This window comes from Aspergillus brasiliensis (genome assembly GCF_001889945.1).
Source record: "Aspergillus brasiliensis CBS 101740 unplaced genomic scaffold ASPBRscaffold_4, whole genome shotgun sequence".
NCBI lineage: Eukaryota > Fungi > Ascomycota > Eurotiomycetes > Eurotiales > Aspergillaceae > Aspergillus > Aspergillus brasiliensis.
In genome coordinates, this window is record NW_027137445.1 from 282,084 (window position 1) to 304,222 (window position 22,139).

The 22,139-nt window shown below is 50.6% G+C and overlaps 2 protein-coding genes across 2 annotated transcripts; one reads left to right on the plus strand and one right to left on the minus strand.

Annotated features, from left to right (window-relative positions):
* Window positions 1-168: 168 nt before the first annotated feature.
* Window positions 169-14,398, minus strand: sidC (nonribosomal siderophore peptide synthase SidC; the record flags this gene model as incomplete). The annotated part of the gene is made up of 2 exons (XM_067617405.1): window positions 169-13,899; window positions 13,964-14,398. The coding sequence occupies 2 exons, from the start codon at window positions 14,396-14,398 to the stop codon at window positions 169-171; spliced, it is 14,166 nt and encodes a 4,721-aa protein (XP_067480415.1).
* Window positions 14,399-16,688: 2,290 nt separating this feature from the next.
* On the plus strand, window positions 16,689-19,129 carry sidI (putative long-chain-fatty-acid-CoA ligase). Its single transcript, XM_067624431.1, has 5 exons — window positions 16,689-17,416; window positions 17,475-17,772; window positions 17,825-18,204; window positions 18,263-18,592; window positions 18,706-19,129. The coding sequence occupies exons 1-5, from the start codon at window positions 17,011-17,013 to the stop codon at window positions 19,047-19,049; spliced, it is 1,758 nt and encodes a 585-aa protein (XP_067480416.1). The 5' UTR covers window positions 16,689-17,010; the 3' UTR covers window positions 19,050-19,129.
* Window positions 19,130-22,139: the final 3,010 nt, after the last annotated feature.

Here is a 22,139-nt window from a genome sequence, read left to right on the forward strand (position 1 = left end):
ATCTATATGCAATCCCCAAACAAATAGGATAAAAATCACTGAAATTAATCACAAAATGCACGCATGTATCCCGAAAATAAAGGGAAAGAAATGACAGAACGAACAACACCATCATGCAATCTATATGACGTCTATAAATCAAAATTGTTCCTCCTAGATCATCATTACTCATCCCAACACCTCCATAATTCTCTCGATCTCTCCCGCAATTTCATCGACAAGCTTATGCACCTCTTCGACACCCATAATTCCCCCTTCAACTCGAACTCCGAATCCAATTGAGTCTGTCTTTGTATCTGGCCCGACATCTATGAATACATTCTCAGACGGTAGGAACTCCGTATCTAGTGCCGATACGGAAGTGACATCTTCAACCAAAGGCTGTTCAGGAATGAAATCTGTAGGGACACCGATTGGCAAGGGGTTGAAGAAATCGTTGGGCTCATCTGAAGTGGTATTGGCCTTTGTGGAGATGACATTCTGCGTCCAAAGGAGGTTCACCCAGGTGTTGAAGAGGGGTTTCTCGGGTGAGACCCACTGTAGGATGTTGCGGAGGGAACTTTGTTCGTAGGAGACGCGGCCCGCGAGAGAGGATTGAATAGCGCGGACTTGGGTGAGAAGGTCGGTGTCGATAGGTTTGGCGTTTGCGTTAGGGATGGTGAAAGGGCTAACATTCAGACAGGGCCCAGAGAGGTTCTCAATGTTGTTGAAGGAGGCAGAGCGACCGGCTTGGTAGAGACCCATCGTTGGGTTCTGGACGTCGGTGAGGCGTGCGATGCAGCGTGCTATGGCAAAGAGGATGACGGTTTGTAGGCTGACGTTGGAGGATCGACATTTTGTCTCGAGTTGGGAGAGGTCCTTGACCTTTTCCCAGACTCCAATGAAGAGCTGGTCTGGGGTGGTTTGGGCTTCAGTGCGAGTGTTGCGGATAATGGTAGAAGAGGCGTCACCGAGAGTTGAGCTCCAGTATTGCTTTTCATTGAGTTTCTGGAGAGAGCGCACTGAGAAGTCGACGAATGCAGGGAAGTCCGGGTTTGCTTCAGGCATTTGACCATAATAGAGCTGTGCTAGCTCCCTAACAAACATCGGTATGGTCCAAGCATCGTACGCAGCGTGGTTTAGGAGGACAAGAATGCCATCTCTGTCGCTAGCCTTCAATAGACGGAGTCTAACAGGAGGTGTGAAGAGTGATGATGGATGGAGAGCCTCCTCTCTAGCTTGTGCTTGAGCTGCTTCGGAAATAGGACTAGAGGTCTCGATAACCTGGAATGTGTTTGCATCACGCATTGCCTGCTTGAGAACAACCTGTACTGCTTCCGATGAGGATATAGCTGAGAAGCAGGTTCGGAGGATAGGATGTCTTTGGCGGAGCCGGAACCAAGCTTCCTCGATCTTGGCACTATCGATGCGCTCGGAGCAAGCATATGCCCAGGCAGGTTCAAGCAGCTTCCGTCCGGACTTCAACCAGCTGACAAGGTGATAGAATTGGCCACTAAGACAAGGTAGGATTGCTTCAACCGAATCCTTGCTGAGGCTGAGCTGTTGGAGTACCGTTGTTTCCACATCCTCGTGGTTCCTGATGAGTGAACCCTGAGGTTGATTGGCCTGTTCGGAGGTCGGCTGGATGCGCTGGCTGATACCACGCAGGGTGTTTCCCTGGAGGATGTCGGCTACCCCAATTTTCAGTCCCTTGGATCGACAGATTGAAGCGATGCGAATCGCGGTGAGTGAGTCCAATCCGATGTTGAAGATGCTCGTGTTTGGCTTGATGTTCTCCACAGGAAACCCAGCAATCTCAGCGAGTACAGACTGGATGATGGCCTCATGGGGTGCTGCTTCGGATACTTGAGGTTCAAAGTCGAGCGACTGCTCAACGGAAAGCTTTGTCGGGAGCTCACCCAAAACGTGTGGCACAATTGTAGCGCACCTAGTAGGATGTTCGATGATGTCACGGAACGCAATGCTGAAGTCACCCATGAGACGGTCAAGCGTTTCCTGAGAGATATATCGGCCATTGCAATTTGCTCGTACTACAAGTCCATCACGAGCATGGTCGACCTCAACATTGAGCTTGTATTCTGCTTGTGCCGCGTAGTCGTCTGCTTCATAAGGCGTCCATATCCGTTGCTCTTCTATGATGCTGCCAGCGAAGTCCGCACTCTTTTGAAAGACAAAGAGAGTATCGAAAAGAACGGACGATGTACTGTTGTTAGACTGCCTGAATGAGTTCTGTACAACTCTTAGTGGCGCGTTCTGATGGCTCTGCGAGTCAATGGTATGCTGCTGTAAGCGCTGAGCCATGGCCTTGTTGCTCAGGAACTTGGGCTCGAAAGAGACTCTCTGAGCAACTGTATTGAACATCGGCCCAAGGGTTCGTTCGGCACCAGCAACAGGCAGCGAGCGGCCTGCAAGAACTTGTCCAAAGACGACATCGCGTTTTCCGACCACACTTGCTAGGACCTTTGCATATGCCAGGAGAGATACACTCTGAACGGTGACCTCCATTGTCTTGCAGGCCTCCACTATGGCCGACAAGTCAAGGTCAATCCGGCATTCAGAAAGGAACATGCGGTCCGACGACTCAAGAGGAGGAAGCTCAGGTATTTCAGTAACTTCGTATCCGAGTAGGTTTTCTGTCCAGAACTCGCAAGCTTCTTCTTGACCGCTCAACAGATGTTGGATAGTCTCTGAAAACTGTGGCCTTATCGGAAGGCTGCTTTCTTCATAGCACACCGCCAGGTCCTCATACAGGAAGGGGATGGAAGAGCCATCATAAAGAGCATGATGCAAAACAATAACCAATAATCTGCCTTCAGGCTGAGTGACTAGAGCAGACCGGATCGGTGGGACCTCGAAAGAAGCCTCCTCGCTGAAAGAATAGAGAGAGTCGACTTTAGACAGGACATCGGCCCCGGAAGGCAATGTGAGCTCCTCCCATTGGAAAGGAGGATTGGCATGTACGGCACCAATCCAGGAAGAACCAAGCTCAGCGATCAGGTGGAATGATGTACGCAGAATATCATTTGCCTCGATGACCCTGGAAAGAGCCTCCTTCAAACGGGTGGTATCGACCGAGTCCTTCAACCTGATAATGTGGGGGTGAACGTACATCTTCCCGTTCGAAGCAATCGTCTGTGTAATCATACCCGACTGCAGGGGAGTAGTTTCGAACATTGTAGAGATCGAATCATCCTCTGCAAGGAGTCGAACTTGTTCTCCGTAAACCTCAACCGGGATCCCGGCCTTTGTCTTTTCGTGCCCATTGACACCATTCACAGGGGCGCGAGAAATTGAAGCCTGCTCCACATGCTGAGCCAAAGCGCCGACACATGAGAAACGCATAACATCAGCAGAAGAAACTTGAAGCCCTGCTTCACGTAGCTGACGCGCAAATTGGATTGCCGTCACTGAATCAACACCCAAACTTATGAAAGAAGCGCCTTTAGTGACTTCTGCCGAAGTCAACCCGCAAAAAGACATTGTGTATTCACGGATCGTGGTTTCTGTGGTGGACCATGTGATGTTGTCCCACAGCACAGCAGGGCGCGATCCAGGCGCTGATGAGTGAGAGACATTGAAGTCGTCTAGCGAAAGACTCTGACCTGCTGCAATGCTCGAGAGCACTGCGTCCATCTTCTCGATCAACTCAGTTCCACTGTATGAGGAGCCAAAAGCGGATGAAAAGAAGCAGTTGAGCTGAACTGTGTCCATGGAATGGTTGGCCTCGACTTCCACAGCTAAAGGATACTCAGCAGGCATATGGCTGTCTAGTTCCCGCCACAAGCGGTGTTCTGGTGGCGCAGCGGCCCTGATGAATGAGAATAGACAATCGAATAGAGGTGTTTCTGCATCGACCCATCTCTGTATATGCCTCAAGGGTGTGTGTTGGAAATCAAGCGACCCGACAGTAGACTTTTGAACGTTCGCCACAACATCGTCAACTGTACTCAGGCTAGCGGTGTTGAGACGGCCAGGGACAGTGGTGATGCAAGGCAAAAGTACTGAGGAGGCTCCGGGAACCGACACAGCTCTACCGGAAAGGACCAACCCATACGTCACATCTGACACACCAACGGTATCGGCCAGCAAGAGTGCGAAAATTGCTTGCACCAAGGATGGTACAGTTGTCTGGAGAGCTGCGGAGCGGTGCTCCAACTCAGACAGCTTCACACCAAGCTTTCTATTCACGACAGTCGGAAGCTCCATGTTGTTGAAGTCAGTACGGAAGGTTGTGGGATGGCATCCTTCCAGATACCGTACCCAATGTTGCTTGGCCCTTTCTGAATCTTGACTGTAGACGTACTCAATGAAAGCCGACGGCGAGCCTCTCTGAGAAACTTGTTGACCTGCATAACGTGCTGCAACATCTTCCATTAGCATCATGAAAGATTCCCCATCATAGAGCGCATGATGAATGTCGATAAAGAGGGCAAGCGGTTCCTTGGTTTCCGAGGACTTGGCTAGCAGGAACCGCACTGGTGGGATACTGGAGATGTTTGCAATGATGTCCTCGGTGATGTGTTTCCGCTGTGCTTTGTTATGCTCAATGGCTTCGTTCAGGCTCTCATACTCCTCTTCTTTCCACTGAAACTTGTGCGAATCAGCCGTGTAGACTACTTGCACCATCTGTTTGTCCAGAGGAGCAAATGAAGTTCTCAAAATCTCGGCGTCATTCGAGACACCCCGCCAAGCAGATTCCAACTTGTCAGTCTCTACATAGGCTTCGAGTTGGAGGACGACGTGATTGACATAAAGTTGATCGCCTTCACTGTTGATTGAGCGCGCAACCAAACCTTCTTGAAGTGGTAGACAAGGCCTGACTGTAGCCACGTCGGACGGATTGACACCAGGTGAGGGTTGTTGGCGGTATTGAGACTCAATGTTGCTGAAAGCTTCACGTGTCTGCGACACAGCATTCTCTGTTTCCGAAGAGCCCCTAGGTAAGCGTGCGAGCTGTTCGATGATCGGATTGCTCATGACCATGGCTACCGTAACCTCATAGCCAATTCTCCGGAGCTTGATCGTAAGCCCAATGGCGCTTAGACTGTCGAGGCCAATCTCGAAGACGTTCGTCATGGGCCCGACGATAGAAGGATCTGCCGAAACAACATCAAGGACCTCTTTAATTACAGCCTCTTCATCGGCAGTCAAAGATCGCTCAACAATGACTCCGTCCTTACTTGCCGAGCTGTTACCATGGAGGACAGTTGGAAGAGGTAGACTGGAGAAGAGGCCATGTAGCTCTTTGATGTTGGCCTTGCCTGACATCGGTGCCAACGGGATATATGTGATGGGGAGAATAAGCTCAGGAACCATGTAGCTAGGTAGCTTTCTCTTGCAAGTGTCCTGAAGTTCCTTGCCTAGCGTCGCAAAGTCGGACATAACGAAGGCGACATCCCCGCTCTTCACACGTTGACGGGCTTCGGAACGTGCGATGAATGAGATGAGTTGAACTCTCGAAAGGCCAGGGTGTTTGGCAACGGTCGTGACAACGTCAACTCCAACAGTCGACGACGAGCGAAGCACCTCAGATACCTCACCGAGTTCAAGTCTTTGACCACGAATCTTCGTCTGATCATCGCCACGTCCAAGATACTCGACCGAGTCGTCGGGCATCAAGCGTCCCATGTCACCAGTACGGTACATCTTCTCACCATCAGGCCCTGTGACGAAACCAGTGGCATCAGGTCTGTTGAGATACCCCCTTCCAACGAGATCCCCAGAAAAGCACAGTTCTCCAGCCTGGCCTCTCAGAGCATAGTCAAGGGTACCAGGGACAAGGACATGACACACACAGGCCGCTAATGGAGGTCCGATGTTGCGCAAATTTGTGTCCTTCCCGACAGGAGCAAATGTGCAGCCGATGGTCACCTCTGTCGGGCCGTATGCGTTGACAAGCGCCATGTGCGGTGCTCTTGCCCATGTGTCCAATACCTTCTGTGAAATCTTTTCTCCACCAACAGTCATAAACTTCAATTTGGGACATTGCTCTGGTACGATATTTGCTTGGTCCACAAGAGACGGTACCAGACTTGCATGAGTGATATCCCACTTGGACAAGGTTATACCAAGATCGTCCAAAATCATCATCCTAGGAGCTGTAACAGTAGCCATCCCATGGCGCCAAGGAAAGAGCATTTCCAACAGATGGGGATCAAAAGCTCGACTAGCCTGCGCAAGATATCTCCCAGTACCGCCCAACTCATACGTAGCGGGGGCATGCTTGCATGCGAATTCCGAGATCGACTCAATGAACGATGAAAGGTTGCCTCGGGTCACCATAACACCCTTTGGTTTACCTGTGGAGCCTGACGTAAAAAGAAGGTATGCCAGATCGTTGGGATCGGAGTTATAGTCTTGATCTTCCGTTGGCATCGTGGCGAGTGAGTCCAAGAGCTCTGAGTCGTCGATAGTTATCACACGACATCCCTCGGGAGTATTCTCGAACGTGTTCAAGAATGCAGTTTCAGTGAAAACAATCGGGCAATCACTGTCCTTGATGAGGAAAGCCTTGCGGTCGGCTGGAAGGCCCTCTTCAATTGGAAGGTAGGCGTTTCCTGACTTGAAGATACCAATGATGATTGGATACGAGGGCAGGTTTCGCCCAACGCAGACTGCGATCATCCTCTTCTTGTGACCTAGGGATGCCAAATAGGCCGCAACACGGTTTGCTTCCGAGTTCAAGGTACCGTAGGTCATAGTTTCCTTCACAATCCCGTTGGAGGAAATTTCACTAGCCACCTCAACGGCTGTCCATTCAGGGTGCTTCTTCGCATACACTTCTAGCCAGTGCGTAGGGCTGATTCGAACTGAGTTTGCCACTTCTTCGCTGACAGGCTGATTTGATAGCGACCGTAATGGCGAAGGAAAATGGTTGATCAGACTTGCCAAGGGCTCTTCTGGGGATGCTAGCATTGAACTGATAAGCCCGTCAATCTGACGGATGAATAGTGCCAACTGTGCTCGACACATCATGCTGCTGTCCACAGTTGCCTCGAGGATGATAGAGCCATCCATATGTTGGAAAACGTTCATGGCCATGGGATGCTCTACATGCAGCCCAACTTCATCTTCAAGTTCGCGCCAAATGCTACGCTGAGTGACATTTGCATCCTCTTCTTTCGCAACGTGGAAGTTGAACACTGCCGGGTACAAGGCCTCGCCTCTGGGCCTCTTGAGGATTTTCCGAACCTCGCGAGCATGGATATGGCGATATTTCCAGGACTGAACAGAGATGTGATGTTGCTCAGTAAGCAGCTCACGAGTGTTTCCCTTTGGATGGAACGGAATAGGCACAACGGATATGAGAGGTCCAATACAGTCTTCAAGGTCAGCGTGCAGGACTCTGTCAGAAAGAGTCTCAGCAAAGACGGTGGCCGGGAGACCAAGGTAACCCAGCGAAACATAAGCCCATGCGGCTCGGATAATCGAGGCAATGGATGAAACCCCAAGTTGAGCTGCAAACGATTGCAGATTGCCAACAGGCTCCGTCAATGAGAGTTCTTCAGAGATCAAGATGTGCTTGGGGGCTTCGCCTGGCTGCAATCTCTTTCCAGTGAGATCGGGCCACACTGGCGCATCAAGCTCTGCAAAATTCTGGAGTTCTGATTTCCAAAAGCTTCTGGTCTCCTTGCTTCTATTTTCTCCTGGTAAGACGATAGATAGCGCATCGCTGAGTTGATGTCTCTGAGGAGGTTTATAAGCATAAGCGGCTCGCACATCGTCCATTATCAATCCCAGTGAAGGCTCATCATGAATTGAATGATGGAGGGTGAGTATCATGAGCTGCCTCTCGCCTGTGTCGAATACTGTAACGGCCCATGGGGGATATCTGAAGTAGTTCTTCTGATGCCTGGCCATGATTTCCTCGATCCGGTTGTCGCGAATCTCTACCAAGTCCTTCTCTGAACAATTGATGTACTCCCAATCCACATCGGGCAGCGTGTAGATGATTTGCAAGATAGAGAAGTCAAGGTTCCCCTGAGATCGGCTTTTCCCGTCATCGACCTCCGCAACCGGGATGAATCCAGTTCTCAAAGCTTCCACCTTCTGGCTCGTTGCAAGCCAAGCCTGCTTCATTCGCGTCGCATCCACCGAGCTGTCAAGCAGAAAGAAATGATTGCTCCAATATCTGTTGTATGTACCCATTGTCTCACTGAGAAGACTTTCCTGGATCGTGGTCGCGCGCACAGTTATAAATCCCTCCGGTACTTTACTAACTGTGGCTGTGTGCCAGGTATCATGGAAAGCCCTAACATTGAATGTTTCGAAAGTGGGCTTCTCCACGACAGTGGATGAGGAGGCCAGTTGGACAAGATCCTGGACAGTCACACAGTTGAGGACCTCCACAACAGACAGTTGATGACCGGCCTCCTTAAGCCTAGAAGCAAGCCGGATTGCGCGAATGGAGTCGATACCCAGACTTCCCAGGCGACTGGACTTCGTGATGATGGACTGGGAGATATTGGCCAACGTAGAAATCAATTCTACTACCCGTTGTGTTATAGACGCGGTGTGCTGGTCTTCAGAGCCCTCAGCAGAAGACTTGGTCTCCGGATTCATCTCCTTCTCCCAGCTATCAATATCCACACTGGCATAGGCAGCTTCCAAGGCCCTGCGATCGGTCTTGGCGGATGACGTTCTCGGGATGTGCGACACCACCAGGTAGACAGACGGTATCATGTGGTCAGGCAGAACACTTTGTGCTTTATTGCTGGCAGCACGAGCGATCTCAAGCGCCGTCTTATCGATCACCAAGAGCTGCTTGTCATCGGTCTGGGTAGCGTTCGGCGCAGAGAGGAAGGCGACCACGACCTTGTTGGGCCGGTCTGGGCGGTTGAGAATAAGCGTCTCAATATTCTCCACCAAGGGATGGCACTCGCCGAGCGAGAAGCTGATTTCGCTCAGCTCTACTCTGATACCACCGAGTTTGACCAAGTCATCAACACGATCGATGTATTCCAAGGATCCGTCAGCAAGCATGCGAACCAAGTCTCCGGTGTAGTACACCATCTGTCCAGCCTCTTCGTTCCAGACGTACTTGGATTTGGTGACATCCTCTTGGTTCAGATAACCAGGAGAAAGCTGTGGTCCACCCAGTGCCAGCTCACCGATAGCATTCTTCATGGTAAGTCGATGATTGTTAGTTACGAACACAGACACACTATCCATCGGCCAGCCAATGTTCGCGCTCTTGATGCTTTTGTGTTCGTTTCCAAACTCCCTTATGGTTGAAACCACAGTAACCTCAGCGGGACCATAAGTATTGAATGCTCTCATATCGGTACCCCAGTCGTCGGCCACTGTTTGCGTCAGCTTCTCACCAATCATAGTAATCACCTGCAGCGTTGGGCACGATTTCCGGGGGACACCCGCTGAGAAGGCTGGAGTCAGGTGCGCATGTGTGGCCTTTGTGATGTTTGCAAGCTTTGAAAACGAACCAAGCATGATCTCTCGAGAGGCAGAGATAAGAACACCTCCCACACCCCAGGTGTAGAAGATGTCTTGGATCGAAACGTCGAAGGTGTACTGCGAGAACTGCAAGCAACGTACTCCACCAGCTACAGCAGTCGGGATATCCTTTTGAAGTGACCTCATACTTGAGACAGCAGAAGAATGTTTGATCGGGACACCTTTCGGTGCTCCCGTTGTACCGCTCGTCCAGATGAGATACGCCATGCCATCAGGAGTAGCCCGGTGCTTAGACGCGCTCGGGGCCATTCCGTTCACATGGATGGGTTCGTCAACGGTGAATTTGCTAACGTCGATTGTCTCAACTCCGATAGGAATCGAACCAACTGGCTGCTCCCCATCTACACTGGATACTAGAAGGATCGTCGAACCAGTACGTGCAATGAGATCGTGGCGACGTTGTGCAGGAGAGAGTGTATCAATCGGACACCAAGCACCGCCAGCTTTGAGAATGCCAAGGATGGCAACATACAAGGCCGGGCTTTTCTCGATACAGATGGGTATCGGTGAGTTCGCCACTTGTGCGCCAGTTTGAAGCAGACGCTCTGCGAGCTTGTCAGCCAAGGCGTTGAGCCCGGCGTAGGACCACGTGATATTTCGCGGGTTATTGTCGTCATTCAAGTCATACTTGAAGATCAAAGCAGGATCTTCTGGATGGGACGCTGCATGCTCCTCAAACTGGGAATGAAGAAGGGCTCCGTCTACTACTTCGGGAGCCATAGATGGCTTTGAGTTGAAGCTTGACTTCAGCTTAATCTCCGTATGAAATGGCGCTTCTTGGAAGCTCTCATCGGGCTGTTCTAGTATATAAGCGACAATGTCAGACATCTGCCAGAGCATCATCTCGGCCGAGCTGAGATCAAGCAGAGCATCGTTGAAACTGGCCCGGAATGTCAAAGACGAATTGGCAGCGGGCCATATCTCAATCATAACACTAAAATCGTTCGCCATGGCCGGGTGATCGACCGAGCTCCAGAGGCCACTAACACTAGAGCCAGCGTTGAAGTCCTGGTAGGCGATGAGAGTATCGTATGGAAGCCGGCCATCCGCCGTTACCAGCGATCCCAACCGAGGTTGGAGGTGAGATAGCGTCTGTGCATTGAAAGTTGTGAGATGGCGCGCGACCGAGCGGTTTGTCCAAGAATTTCGAGAGTCTTGTTGAATCCGGCTCAGGGAAAGCCTGATTGGGACAGTCGTGAATGTCGGACCAACACAGGCCTCCGAGTCCACGTCAAGCCTACCCGATACGACACTGCCCATAACTACATCCTGAGTAGGAGTTCCAGTGTAAGCCAGGAGAACAGACCCCCAAGCAGCTTGAAGCACTGAAAGCGGTGTTGAGCCGATGAGCTTGGACTCTCTTTTCAAGCGGTCGTAGCTTATGCGAGCCGTAATTTCCACACACCCAGTCTTCTTTACTGAAGGAGTACGATAAGACGTGACAGATGGGAACCAGACTGGAGAATAGCTTTCCAGATGCTGCTCCCAGAATCGGGCGGTTGCCGCATGGTCTGCCTGGAAGTGATGCTTCACAAGATGCTCGAGAGAGACGCGCTGCGCTGGCGGGTTCCCTGAGTACACAGAAGACACATCCTCGAGCAATAGCTGTAATGATCCACCGTCGAATATACCATGGAACATGCTCAGGATTATCCGCGTAGATGTAGGAGACGTTATCAAAGACAGCCTCCAAGGCGGCATGCCTAGCTCAATTGACCCTTCTGCTTCTTGAAGGGCCTGCTGCAAAGTGCTTTCATCTGAGGATTGCTTCGTGGCATGGTAGTTATTCCACATTGTCCTTGGGACTGCCGTGGGAGAAAGGATGCACTGTGAAAATGGTGCCATATCATCATCAAGCCAGCAGAAAACTGTCCGAAAGGAATCGTAGCTTGCAATAACAGTTTCCCACGCAGCTTTGATACGATCAATGTCAACTTCCGGTTCGAGTGGCAAGACTGAATGATATATGTATGAGCGAGTAGCAAAGGCTGCGTCAGATGAGCTGCGCAGAAAGCTAGTCAATATGCCGGACTGTGTTGCTGTTGTTGGAAGCACTCTTTGAATCTGCTCAGGAGCCATGCCCAGTCTCTCGGCACATACTGAATGATTTCGATCTTGAAAGGCCGAAAGACTGTGTTGGAAGGACTCATCCGAACCATTGACCTGTGGCGTACCATTTGGTTGACGTTGTTGAGCGACGGCGTTGACCAATGCTCTGGGGGTTCCTGACTGTAAAACGTCGCCAACCGACAGCCCTTCTATAGAATGGTCTCTAAGCTTCTGCAGAAGTCGCATTGCACCTAGACTATCGATACCCAGTGAGTAGAGGTCGGTTCCAGGTTTAATGGAAGAAACGCTCTCGTCCGTTGCCTCCGCGATAAGGCCAACCATAAGCTGCTGGACGGACAGCAACCTCTCATCTGTCGGAGTATCCCAGTCATCATGCACCCCGTTGGTATCTACAGGCTTCGATTTTGGTGCAGGATATAGCCTGATATTGGCCCCGGACCCCTGCTGCAGTCTTGCAGATACAGCTTTGCGGTCGACTTTCCCGGCACTAGACCGAGGGAGAGCATCGAGAAAAACGTAAGTAGACGGACACATGTAAGACGAGAGATGTTTCTGAGAATTCTGATGTGCCTCCCGGATGATTTCCTCCCTCTCTGCTTCACTGCTGCCATTTGCAACAATGCATGCGACGATCTGTTCACTACCCTGTACATTAGCATCGCGTTTGGACACCACGGCTACAACCTCGTTAGCACCGCGTACTGTCTCAAGGACTGATTCGATCTCGCCCAGCTCGAGCCGGCGACCGCTGATTTTGACCTGGTCAGATGTGATACGGCCGAGGAACTCAATCACCAGAGAACCCGACTCGTCCCAGACCATCCGTGCCATGTCACCGGTCCGGTACAAACGGCCAAACTCGTTACTATCAACGAATGCCTTAGCGGTCTCTACCGGACGGTTGAGATAACCTTTGCTGAGCTGCGGGCCTCCGATTGCTAGTTCACCGGCAAGACCAGCAGGGACCGCTCGTGGCTCACGGCTATTGGGGTCGAGAACAAACATTGAGCAGGTTGCCAGCGCCTGGCCAATGATGGAGCAACGCAAATTATGGCCAAATGGTGCCAGGTAAGTGCAGGCAATCGTTGCTTCAGTCGGACCGTAGGTGTTGACCAACATCCGCGAGGGCTCGGATGCTGCACTTCCTTCGTTTGTATCAGATTGTGAAAAGTTTTCGATGACGGTCCTATTGAGCTTTTCACCGATGCACCAGAGATATTGAAGAGTGGTTAGCCGTTCGGACCGAAGAAGTGCGGCCAAGCTAGGCGTAGCCATCATCACAGTTGCTCTAGCTTCGTTGATGGTTGCCTCTAAGTCGGTTAACGTCAGGCTCCGGTCGGCAGAGCAGAGGGTAGCACCGCAACCCAAGGTCATAAATACCTCTGCGAGGGACGGGTCGAAGGTTGGAGCACAGAATTGAAACCAGCGGAAATCATCCATTGTTTCTCCTGGGACCGGAACCTCTGTAGCATGAGCCTCAATGGAGCAGGTGGCAGCTAGATGACTGATCTGAACACCCTTCGGCTTTCCAGTAGAGCCGCTGGTGAAGAGGAGGTACGCAGTTTGGTCGTGCTTGATGTCCAACTGTTCCAGAGGCTCGCCATGAACCACGGACTCGGGCTGACCATCTCGCAAGCTCTTCCACTTCGAGGCCTCCGCTACGTCAACCCAAACCTGCTTGACGGTCGAGTCGGCGCTAGCATCGCACCATGGCCCAGAGATGGGCTCTGGGGCATTGCCTAGTATAATCGGGCAGTCGATGTCTTCTAGAACATCACGGACCCGTTGTACCGGCGCATCCTGGGGAACGGGAGAGAAAGCGAAACCAGCCTTGAGAACGGCGAGATATGTTATGTAGAGTTCGGGGCATGTCGGCATGTAGACAGGGATGATGCGTCCATAGTCGGCAGCGTTGTTTGCCGATAAGAGAGCCCGAATATGTACAGCAAGATTAGTGGCTGCTTGATTAAGAGCGGCATAAGTAAGAATGCTGTGTTCTGCCGCAGCCGTGGCAGAAGACAAAGAATGAACAAAATCCAGCGCTATGGCATCAGGCTTCCGATGGGCCCAGCCCTCGAAAGCGACATGGAGAAGATATTGTTTGGAATGGCCAGACTCGGGAAAATCAACTCGGTCCGTCTCTCGCAAAGGGGGTATCATAAGGGGAGGAAAATTCAAGACTGAAGGATTGGGCGACGGAGCGTCAAAGGAAAGGAAAGTGGATGAGTCGGCCAGGTGTGTCGCAAGGATTCGGAGTAGCTGATCCACTGCCGGCTTAGGGATGAGACGTGTTGGATAGGCAAAACTGATTTCAAGAGTATCTTTCGTAGTGGCAGGTCGAATGAAAGTCGTGAAGGCCTAGCAGCAGCACGTTAGTCAGATTGGGCACACTCCATGTTCTTGCGAGGGGCAGAACACTTACACTGTCTCGCACTCCAACAAGGGGTTGTTGCTCGCCATTTTCAGGACTGACATACAAGCCCAAGTCCAGAGAAAACTGTACCTCATCCCCGTCTGCGTGTTGTTCACTGTCTTCGCGGAAATCGCAACGTGGTTGTTGCCCCTCCTCCGCGGCCTGAACGGAAGCCGAAATAACCCCGTGCAACAGATCGGACTCGCCGGCGATGCTTGACTGACGCGATACGAAGAAGGCGACATCCTCTAAACCAGTTAGACGCGCGATGAAACGGGCGTAGCCTTCGATCAGGCTCTTTGCGACGTCGCGGAAGTCGGAGCTGCAGGTAAGCTCGACAGATGGGCTGATCGCCGCCTTATCCGCCGCGGCTTTTCCCACAACATATTGATCGATCGTGTCCAGGGCAGGAACTTTGGTGACAGGGACGACTGGAGCAGCCATAGTTGGGTGAATGCCATTCAAGTTGGGAAGGGAAGACTTGCTCGCGGAATTGGACGAGCACTCGTACCCCTCGGTGGGCGGGAATGTGACTGTCATGGCTTTAAGTGTATCACGAGCGGGGTTGTCACGCACCTGCGAAGAGGGAGCAGCGAGCTCGTCTTATTCGACCACAGAACTCCAAACCGTTGACTGCTCCGAAGAATGAGCGACTGCGGTCACCGACAGGATCATAAGAGAAAACAGCTTGATTAAGAGTGTCGCACAGAGACACTTTTTCAAACGCAGGAACTGTGCAGGTCACAAACCATTCATCGTCATTGGCAGTGGGCCCGGGGGGGTATGTACCACGCGCGGCCATTGGGCAACGGAGGTAAGCAAGTGGGGTGGACAAAGATTCAAGGCTTCAAGGCTTTGGCGGTCGAACCGTGGGCGGTATTGGGATGTGCAGGGGAGGGGGGATCCCAGCCTGATCCTGGCTCGGGCGGTGCGCGCGGAAAACCACACGCGCCTCGGACCATCTGATTTGACGCCCAGTGGGGGTTGCCGCCGGTCCGGTCATTTCTCCGACTTTCGGACAGGGATTATCTGATTAGATCATCTGATGATCTGATTAGATCGGTACGGTCATGACTGGTCCGGTTCGTCTCCAATACACCGCTGTAACGAACCGACCCAGACCGGGCCACGGTTTTCGGTTTTGCAAAACAGTGATCGATGCAGTGCAGAGGATCCTTGCCCAGAGCAGCCTGCATCGATCTCTGTACGGCTACAGCCGACATTGCTGGTTTGGGCTGATGATTGACCACATTTGATCAGCGCGCCTTGGTTCTAGCCCATGTCGACTTATGCACCTGCCACGTCTAATGCCGACGAGCAGGTAGCCTAGAGCCTCGGCTCCTCTCCGGTTGACTACGTACCTGGAGGGGGTTCTCCTCTGCAGTAGGAGCTCCTCCCATGCTGCATGCGTAGCTCTTCGTTTCCATGGTGCGGATCCACCCTAATGACTCCAACCGCTCGATAAGCTGGAAGTGAGTGTACTTTGTATGTGAGGGATATTATCTGATCCGCAGTGGGTATTGGGTGATATCTGCTTCTCCATATAGTGGTACCATGGGAAGGTTTCTTCTGCCTACTCACTGAGGCACTGGGGGCTGGATGATTTGGTAATAAGTTGTCAGAAACTGAGACCAGCATAAGGGCTAGAGGTGACGATTCAGGGTCCAGACGATCCTTCCGACTTGAAGTAATGAAAACCGATTCCGAGTGACACATGGAAGCGGAAGTACTCCGCTAGTTCAGCTCCATAATTGTTGCTGCTGTTAGTGCTAGGCTGCTAGCAGGCTGGATGCCGGGTAGAGGGTCGGATGTTGCCGGTAGACGCATCCCGATACAGCTCGAGTCTTGCGTAGCACATGAGCTTTTCATGTTTTTGTCGGTTACTCAATTTCGGATACAGATAGATTAATAGTTGGATGAGCAGGTGCCATGGTCGGACAGGCCTTCATTTATCTGCCAGATGCTGAAAGCGGAATGCAGTTCAGCGGGACCGTTTTTATCTGCATAATGCGGGCTGTTATAAGTTTCCGTCGGTCTACGCTCGGATAAAGAGATGAATCAGTGCTAGGGCCGTATCGAGGACATGACTCAGGTAATAGTATTCCCTCATGTTCTTAGAAGCTCGTCGCTGCTCTCACTCCCGACATACACACCGTACCGTACTTAGTGTGACGGATTGTATGAACATTCAGTCGACTAAGTGGTCAGACAGGGGACAGTGCAAGTCGTTGAAGACTGAGGAAAGCGATACCAATAAAGCGATTCCAGTTCTGGATCATGAGTATAGCGGTGATGCGATACTAAATTACCACCACCACCAGCAGCAGCGAAAGAGTCATTAGCGTCTAGCGAGGCGTCGGTGCCTAACAGCGCCCCTAGGACTCCCGTATGGTATAGGAATATATCAAGCTATAGAACTCCTACATCAATTTAAGCCAAAGAACAACCATAAACGGCGCCTTAGGAGGGCGGACAAGCAATGCTTAAGGGGGAAGGGGTAATGATCAGAGTTTTGCAGTCCCCGGTTAGTTAGTTAGAATCCACCCGCATTATCTGATCCGGGCCTCGTTTACGCGGAAGCGATGGCATCAGCGGCGGCCTTAAGCGACGCTACGGCAAAGCTACTAATTAGTTTCTGCACCGCTCAGGGCACCTTTGCCGGTAAAATCGGATTGCAGGTTGGCAGGATTTCCGGCATTTCCACCCCCCTCCAATTCACAGACTGGTCATTTCTCACACCCTGCTAATAAAATATCTCAATGGGAAATTTTCTGACTGGGTCCTCGAGTGGAGATGACACCCGCCAGCTTTAGAGTAAAAGTTGCCCTATTGGGTACCGACAGCCGAAACGGCCAAGTCTCGGAACCACAGGAAGACGGATTGATCCTGTTGCAGACTAGTCGCAGGCAAGGAAAGGCCTGGAGTCGCGTAGGAGCGGGTACCGAGGCATGGCAGAGGCAGATAATATAAGTCTGGGACGAGATGCCCCGATCTGATAAGATCCCAAGAGTTTTGGCCTGTTTCTCTCTCCCCTCCCCCGGCAAAAATATCCCATCATGGCGACTGTCCGGCGTCTTCAGCAAACCCTTTCCCACTTTCAACCGCCCAAACCGACTCAAAAACTCTCAATTGTCTATGGCCCGACCGAGCCGGCTCTCCTGGACATCACTCTGGGTGAGCTGCTAACTCTGCAAAGCCTTCAGTATGCGGATTACGAGTGTCTGGTCTTCCCCTGGACGGGAACCCGCTGGACCTACTCTAACCTGAATGAGGAGGCCAACCGGCTGGCTCGTGGTCTTCTGGCCATGGGCATCAAGAAAGGCGACCGCATTGGGATCATGGCTGGTAACTGCGAGCAATATATCTCTGTTTTCTTTGCCGCGGCCCGAGTGGGAGCCATCCTGGTGGTTTTGAACAACACCTACACCCCCAGGGAGCTCTACTATGCGCTGGACCACACCGGTTAGTAGAGGTAGTCGCACAAATGCAATGGGGTATATACTGATTCCCAAATATCTAGACTGTCGCCTGGTGTTCATGACTCCTCGCATCGGTCGTCACGCGCTGGAAGACGTGCTGGCCGAACTGGGCCCACAGCCGAAGCAGAACGGCAAGTCGGCTGCACTGGAGGAGATCATTATTCTGCGCGGCGAATACCAGAACTTTAGCACTTACAACGATGTCATTCAACGGGGGGAGAAGCTTCCTAACTCTGCTTTGCCAGATCGCGAAGCTGAATTGCGACCAGACGACGTGTGCAACCTTCAGTTCACAAGCGGATCGACCGGCAATCCCAAGGCTGCCATGCTGACCCATCAGTATGCCAATTTTTTTCTATTTGTAGCATAATATATGAGCTAACTTTTCTAGCAACCTGGTTAACAACTCCCGATTTATTGGCGACCGCATGGACCTTACCTCCTTCGATATTCTGTGCTGTCCTCCGCCCCTCTTCCACTGCTTCGGACTGGTTCTGGGTATGCTCGCAGTCGTCACGCATGGTTCGAAGATCATCTTCCCCAGCGAGACCTTCGATCCCAAGGCGGTTCTTCACGCCATCTCCGACGAGAAATGCACCGCGCTGCACGGTGTTCCCACAATGTTTGAAGCGATCCTGAGTCTCCCCAAGCCCCCCAACTTTGACACCAGCAACCTCCGCACGGGAATCATCGCCGGCGCGCCGGTTCCTCGTCCGTTGATGAAGCGTCTTTTCGAAGAGCTCAACATGACTCAATACACCAGTAGTTATGGTGCGTTTCATTCCCTTATCATCCTCTGTTATTATCGGCGCCCGCTAATACCATCTAGGCCTGACCGAAGCCTCCCCCACCTGCTTCAACGCCGTCACGACCGACACCATCGAGACGCGCCTCACCACCGTCGGCAAGGTGATGCCACACGCACGAGCGAAGATTATCGATACACAGGGGAATATTGTGCCCGTAGGCGAACGCGGAGAGCTCTGCATCGCAGGCTACCAACTGACAAAGGGATACTGGAACAACCCGGAGAAGACCGCGGAGACGCTAGTCACCGATGCAGACGGCACCACGTGGCTGAAGACCGGCGACGAGGCGATCTTCACGCCGGAGGGGCGTTGCTCAATCACGGGCCGATTCAAGGATATAATCATCCGAGGTGAGTACTGCTACCTTCCAACTTTAAAGTTTGGCATTCACTTGCATCATATTTGCAAACCCACCATACCATACATACATACGACCCCGTATACTAACGATACAACACTACAGGTGGAGAAAACATCTACCCCTTAGAGATCGAAGAACGCTTGGCAGCTCACCCAGCCATCGAAGTGGCCTCGGTGATCGGCATCCCTGACGCCAAATACGGCGAGGTAGTGGGTGCCTTCATTGCCGTGGCGGCAGGATACGAAGATAAGAAACCGTCCGTGGAGGACCTGCGGAATTGGACGCGAGAGACGCTGGGTCGTCATAAGGCGCCGCAGTACGTGTTTGTGTTTGGGGAGGAGGGCGTGGATCGCACGGTGCCGGTGACGGGGAGTGGAAAGGTGAGAAAGGTGGATTTGCGAAAGACTGCCGCGGGGGTGTTGGAGAGGAGGGCTGGTAGTAACTGAGCGATGTGTATGAGATGGCTTATTTTGTATATAGATTGATTGAATACCCTGAATGATTCACAGTTATAGACGGTTCACAGTTAACAGCGTTTTACTATCTACAGCTACCCTGGACTGATCAACAGGAACAGACCTGCAGGAGATCAAACATGCATATAATGATACAACACGCACAGAAAACACAAAAAGCGGGAAATATAACTAACCCCCACCGCCCACTCAAACTCTACTCACAAACTTAAACCCATACTCAAAAGTAAAACAACCCCCGCCAACCATCAGGTAAATTCCATAGATGGGTAAAGATGGACAAAGAATCAGATTAGATAATCCCATCATCTAATCAGATGGAAATTTCACGAGAAAAAGTGAAAAACAAACGGGCGACGCGTCCTTTGACTTTTCGGTTCCAAGTCTGCCCCACCACCCTTTCCCAATTCGATATCATTTTGTCTTGGCACACACACACAAACACGAGCACAATTAATTTGTTCAATTGTTGATGGTGTGGTCTGGTCTCCACTGCTCATTTACGAGGTGCAGAAAAGAGGGCCGGTTTCGGGGGCAGGATTTACCCACTGGTTTTTCCCTAGCATGGAGGATGGGCGGTGCAATATGAATGTGAAATTAATCAATAGTGTTTGAGTTAAAAGGACAGTGTCTTTATTCTACGACCAAATTCTATGCTACGCAATGCTATACTACGCAGTAAATATCTGTGCGTGTGTGTGAAGTGATTTTGGACCAGGGTAGATTTGTAATGAGCGGGACATGAGATCCACTATAGTGCTCATGCCATGCCTGGATATTAATCCGGCCTAGACTAGGCAATTTGTGCATACTGCACGATGCATACTGCAACTGCACGAGTTTTTAACCGAATTAAGTCCATGCGGAGTTTAGTAGTTTAGTATGGAGTGGGCACGCAGGATAGAGCTGGTTGGGATCTAATCTAATCAGAAGATGCAACTTGAGCATCTAATCTATCATCGTTTTGGGTTAGAAGTTTCAGCAGAATGATGCTAACTTATCATATCACTGTTGAAGCCTTTAAGTATATATAATAGATCCTAGAGACTTATCGTAACTGAAGGAACTTTACCATCTTCTTCGTGCGTACCCAAAAGATCTAACTTCGAATCACACATTGATCCCTCATCATCACAACCATAACCTAACCTACAGAGTACACAGAGCTCTGTGTAGTCCCAGGAGATATCTGCAACTATGCTACAAATAAAAAGAAAGCATGCATTCTCTCAATTTGCAAAATCGCACCAAATACCTAAATTCGTCCTCTCCCAAACACCCGTATCTAACAGTTCACTACCTTGTAAACAAAACAAGTAATTCCCAAACAATACTGTAACTAAACACCCCAATACACGCCAAGCCGTAATGATCATCGGATCATGTTACCCTTTCCATCCGAAATATTTATTATTCGCCATGACCGACGATTTTTCTCACTGGCGCGCTAACCTTTGATTTTCAGTTTATTAGTGTCTCGTGGGATGCTAGACAATGGATTCTATTATGTCATAGGGGGTGATTCTTTGCATGTGGTTGACGCTAATTATTAGTGATTACTGATTAAGCTGTATGCTAATTGATTTGTATGCTACATACTATTCTTGAATAGCACTGTGATATCGAATGTAACTCATATGCTATATCTAATAATATACAGCTACAATGATAACTGAAGATACCTAGAATATACACTCAGTTAACTCACCCACACAAAAGACTCACAAAGCAACACTACCACCACCATGACTCACAAAACCACTCACCACCCACACAGATTCAACAGAACCACAAGCTGAACACGAGCCCAGTAAGTCAGTAACTACCCAACCCAACAAACCCCAACCAGTGATCACGATCCCAAGTCAAGATACTCCATACATCTACGGAGTACGCATATGTACCTAACCTCCCTTCAACCCCTAACCCAACCCTCTCAGCCAATAACAACCCAGCTAATAGATCACCCTGCACGGTCATCCAAAACAACAAGCAACATAACTGGACAAGAAAGACAATCTACTACTAGACCTGCATAATGTAAGTGGGTGGATCTACACCCTTTCATCTCACCCTCACTCTCAACATCATGCTATCCCCATCAGCTGAATACCTACTTATGGAGTAACCTCCGTGCATACTTACCTAGACAGGACATCCAACCCGAAATGGATAACTAATCCTTCATCGTGATTGACTGCTTCACTTCACCGATCTAAGGGGACCCGCGGGGCTGAGCTCGGGGTTCGGGTCTGACTACGTATCTGCATTGCTGTTGCTTTTTTTTCTCGGACTTCGTGTGTGTGTATGCTTACTTTTGCTTGTTTCACAATTGGAGGTGGTGTGATTGGTAGGTAGGTAGGTATGGAACTTGAAGTACTACTACTACGTACTACTAAGTGGGCTGGGGATGGGGGTGGAGTTCGTATTTTGTGATTTGCTTGCTTGCTTGGGTACCTGCTTGCCTGCTTGCCTACACGCTTATTTATTTAAGATGTGATTGGGGGAGGGGGCTGGTGATCTGAGGGATTTTCTATTATCTGTTGGGGTATGGAATTGAGGAGAATGGGGATGGGGGTGGAGTTCGTATTTTGTGATTTGCTTGCTTGCTTGGGTACCTGCTTGCCTGCTTGCCTACACGCTTATTTATTTAAGATGTGATTGGGGGAGGGGGCTGGTGATCTGAGGGATTTTCTATTATCTGTTGGGGTATGGAATTGAGGAGAATGGGATAGTCGTAGTGATAGTAATGTGGTTACCTGATGGGTGGGTTTAGGAGTGGTGTAGATGATTCTATTTTGTAAGTGTTTAGTAATTGGGAGAATGGGAGTGGGATGGATTGTTTACTAGCTAGCTAGGGGAGGTAGGGGTGTCCCCGGATGGGAGATTGACTATTGTCAAGTTACTGTGAGTTGCTTGATAAGAAACAGGAAATACTACAGTATGTAGTTGACATGTGTTCTATAGCAGCTAATCAATTCAAGGTATATCAGTATATCAATTGCAGTGACATATCATCAAATGCATATCGCTCAAATGCCCAAAACATCAATAGTATAT

Excerpts from the sequence above, each read along its gene's own strand:
- sidI (XM_067624431.1), top strand. The coding sequence starts at position 17,011 with ATGGCGACTGTCCGGCGTCTTCAGCAAACCCTTTCCCACTTTCAACCG. Across the intron at positions 17,417-17,474 it reads CTATGCGCTGGACCACACCG|ACTGTCGCCTGGTGTTCATG; the intron begins GTTAGTAGAGGT and ends CCAAATATCTAG. Across the intron at positions 18,205-18,262 it reads TCAATACACCAGTAGTTATG|GCCTGACCGAAGCCTCCCCC; the intron begins GTGCGTTTCATT and ends AATACCATCTAG.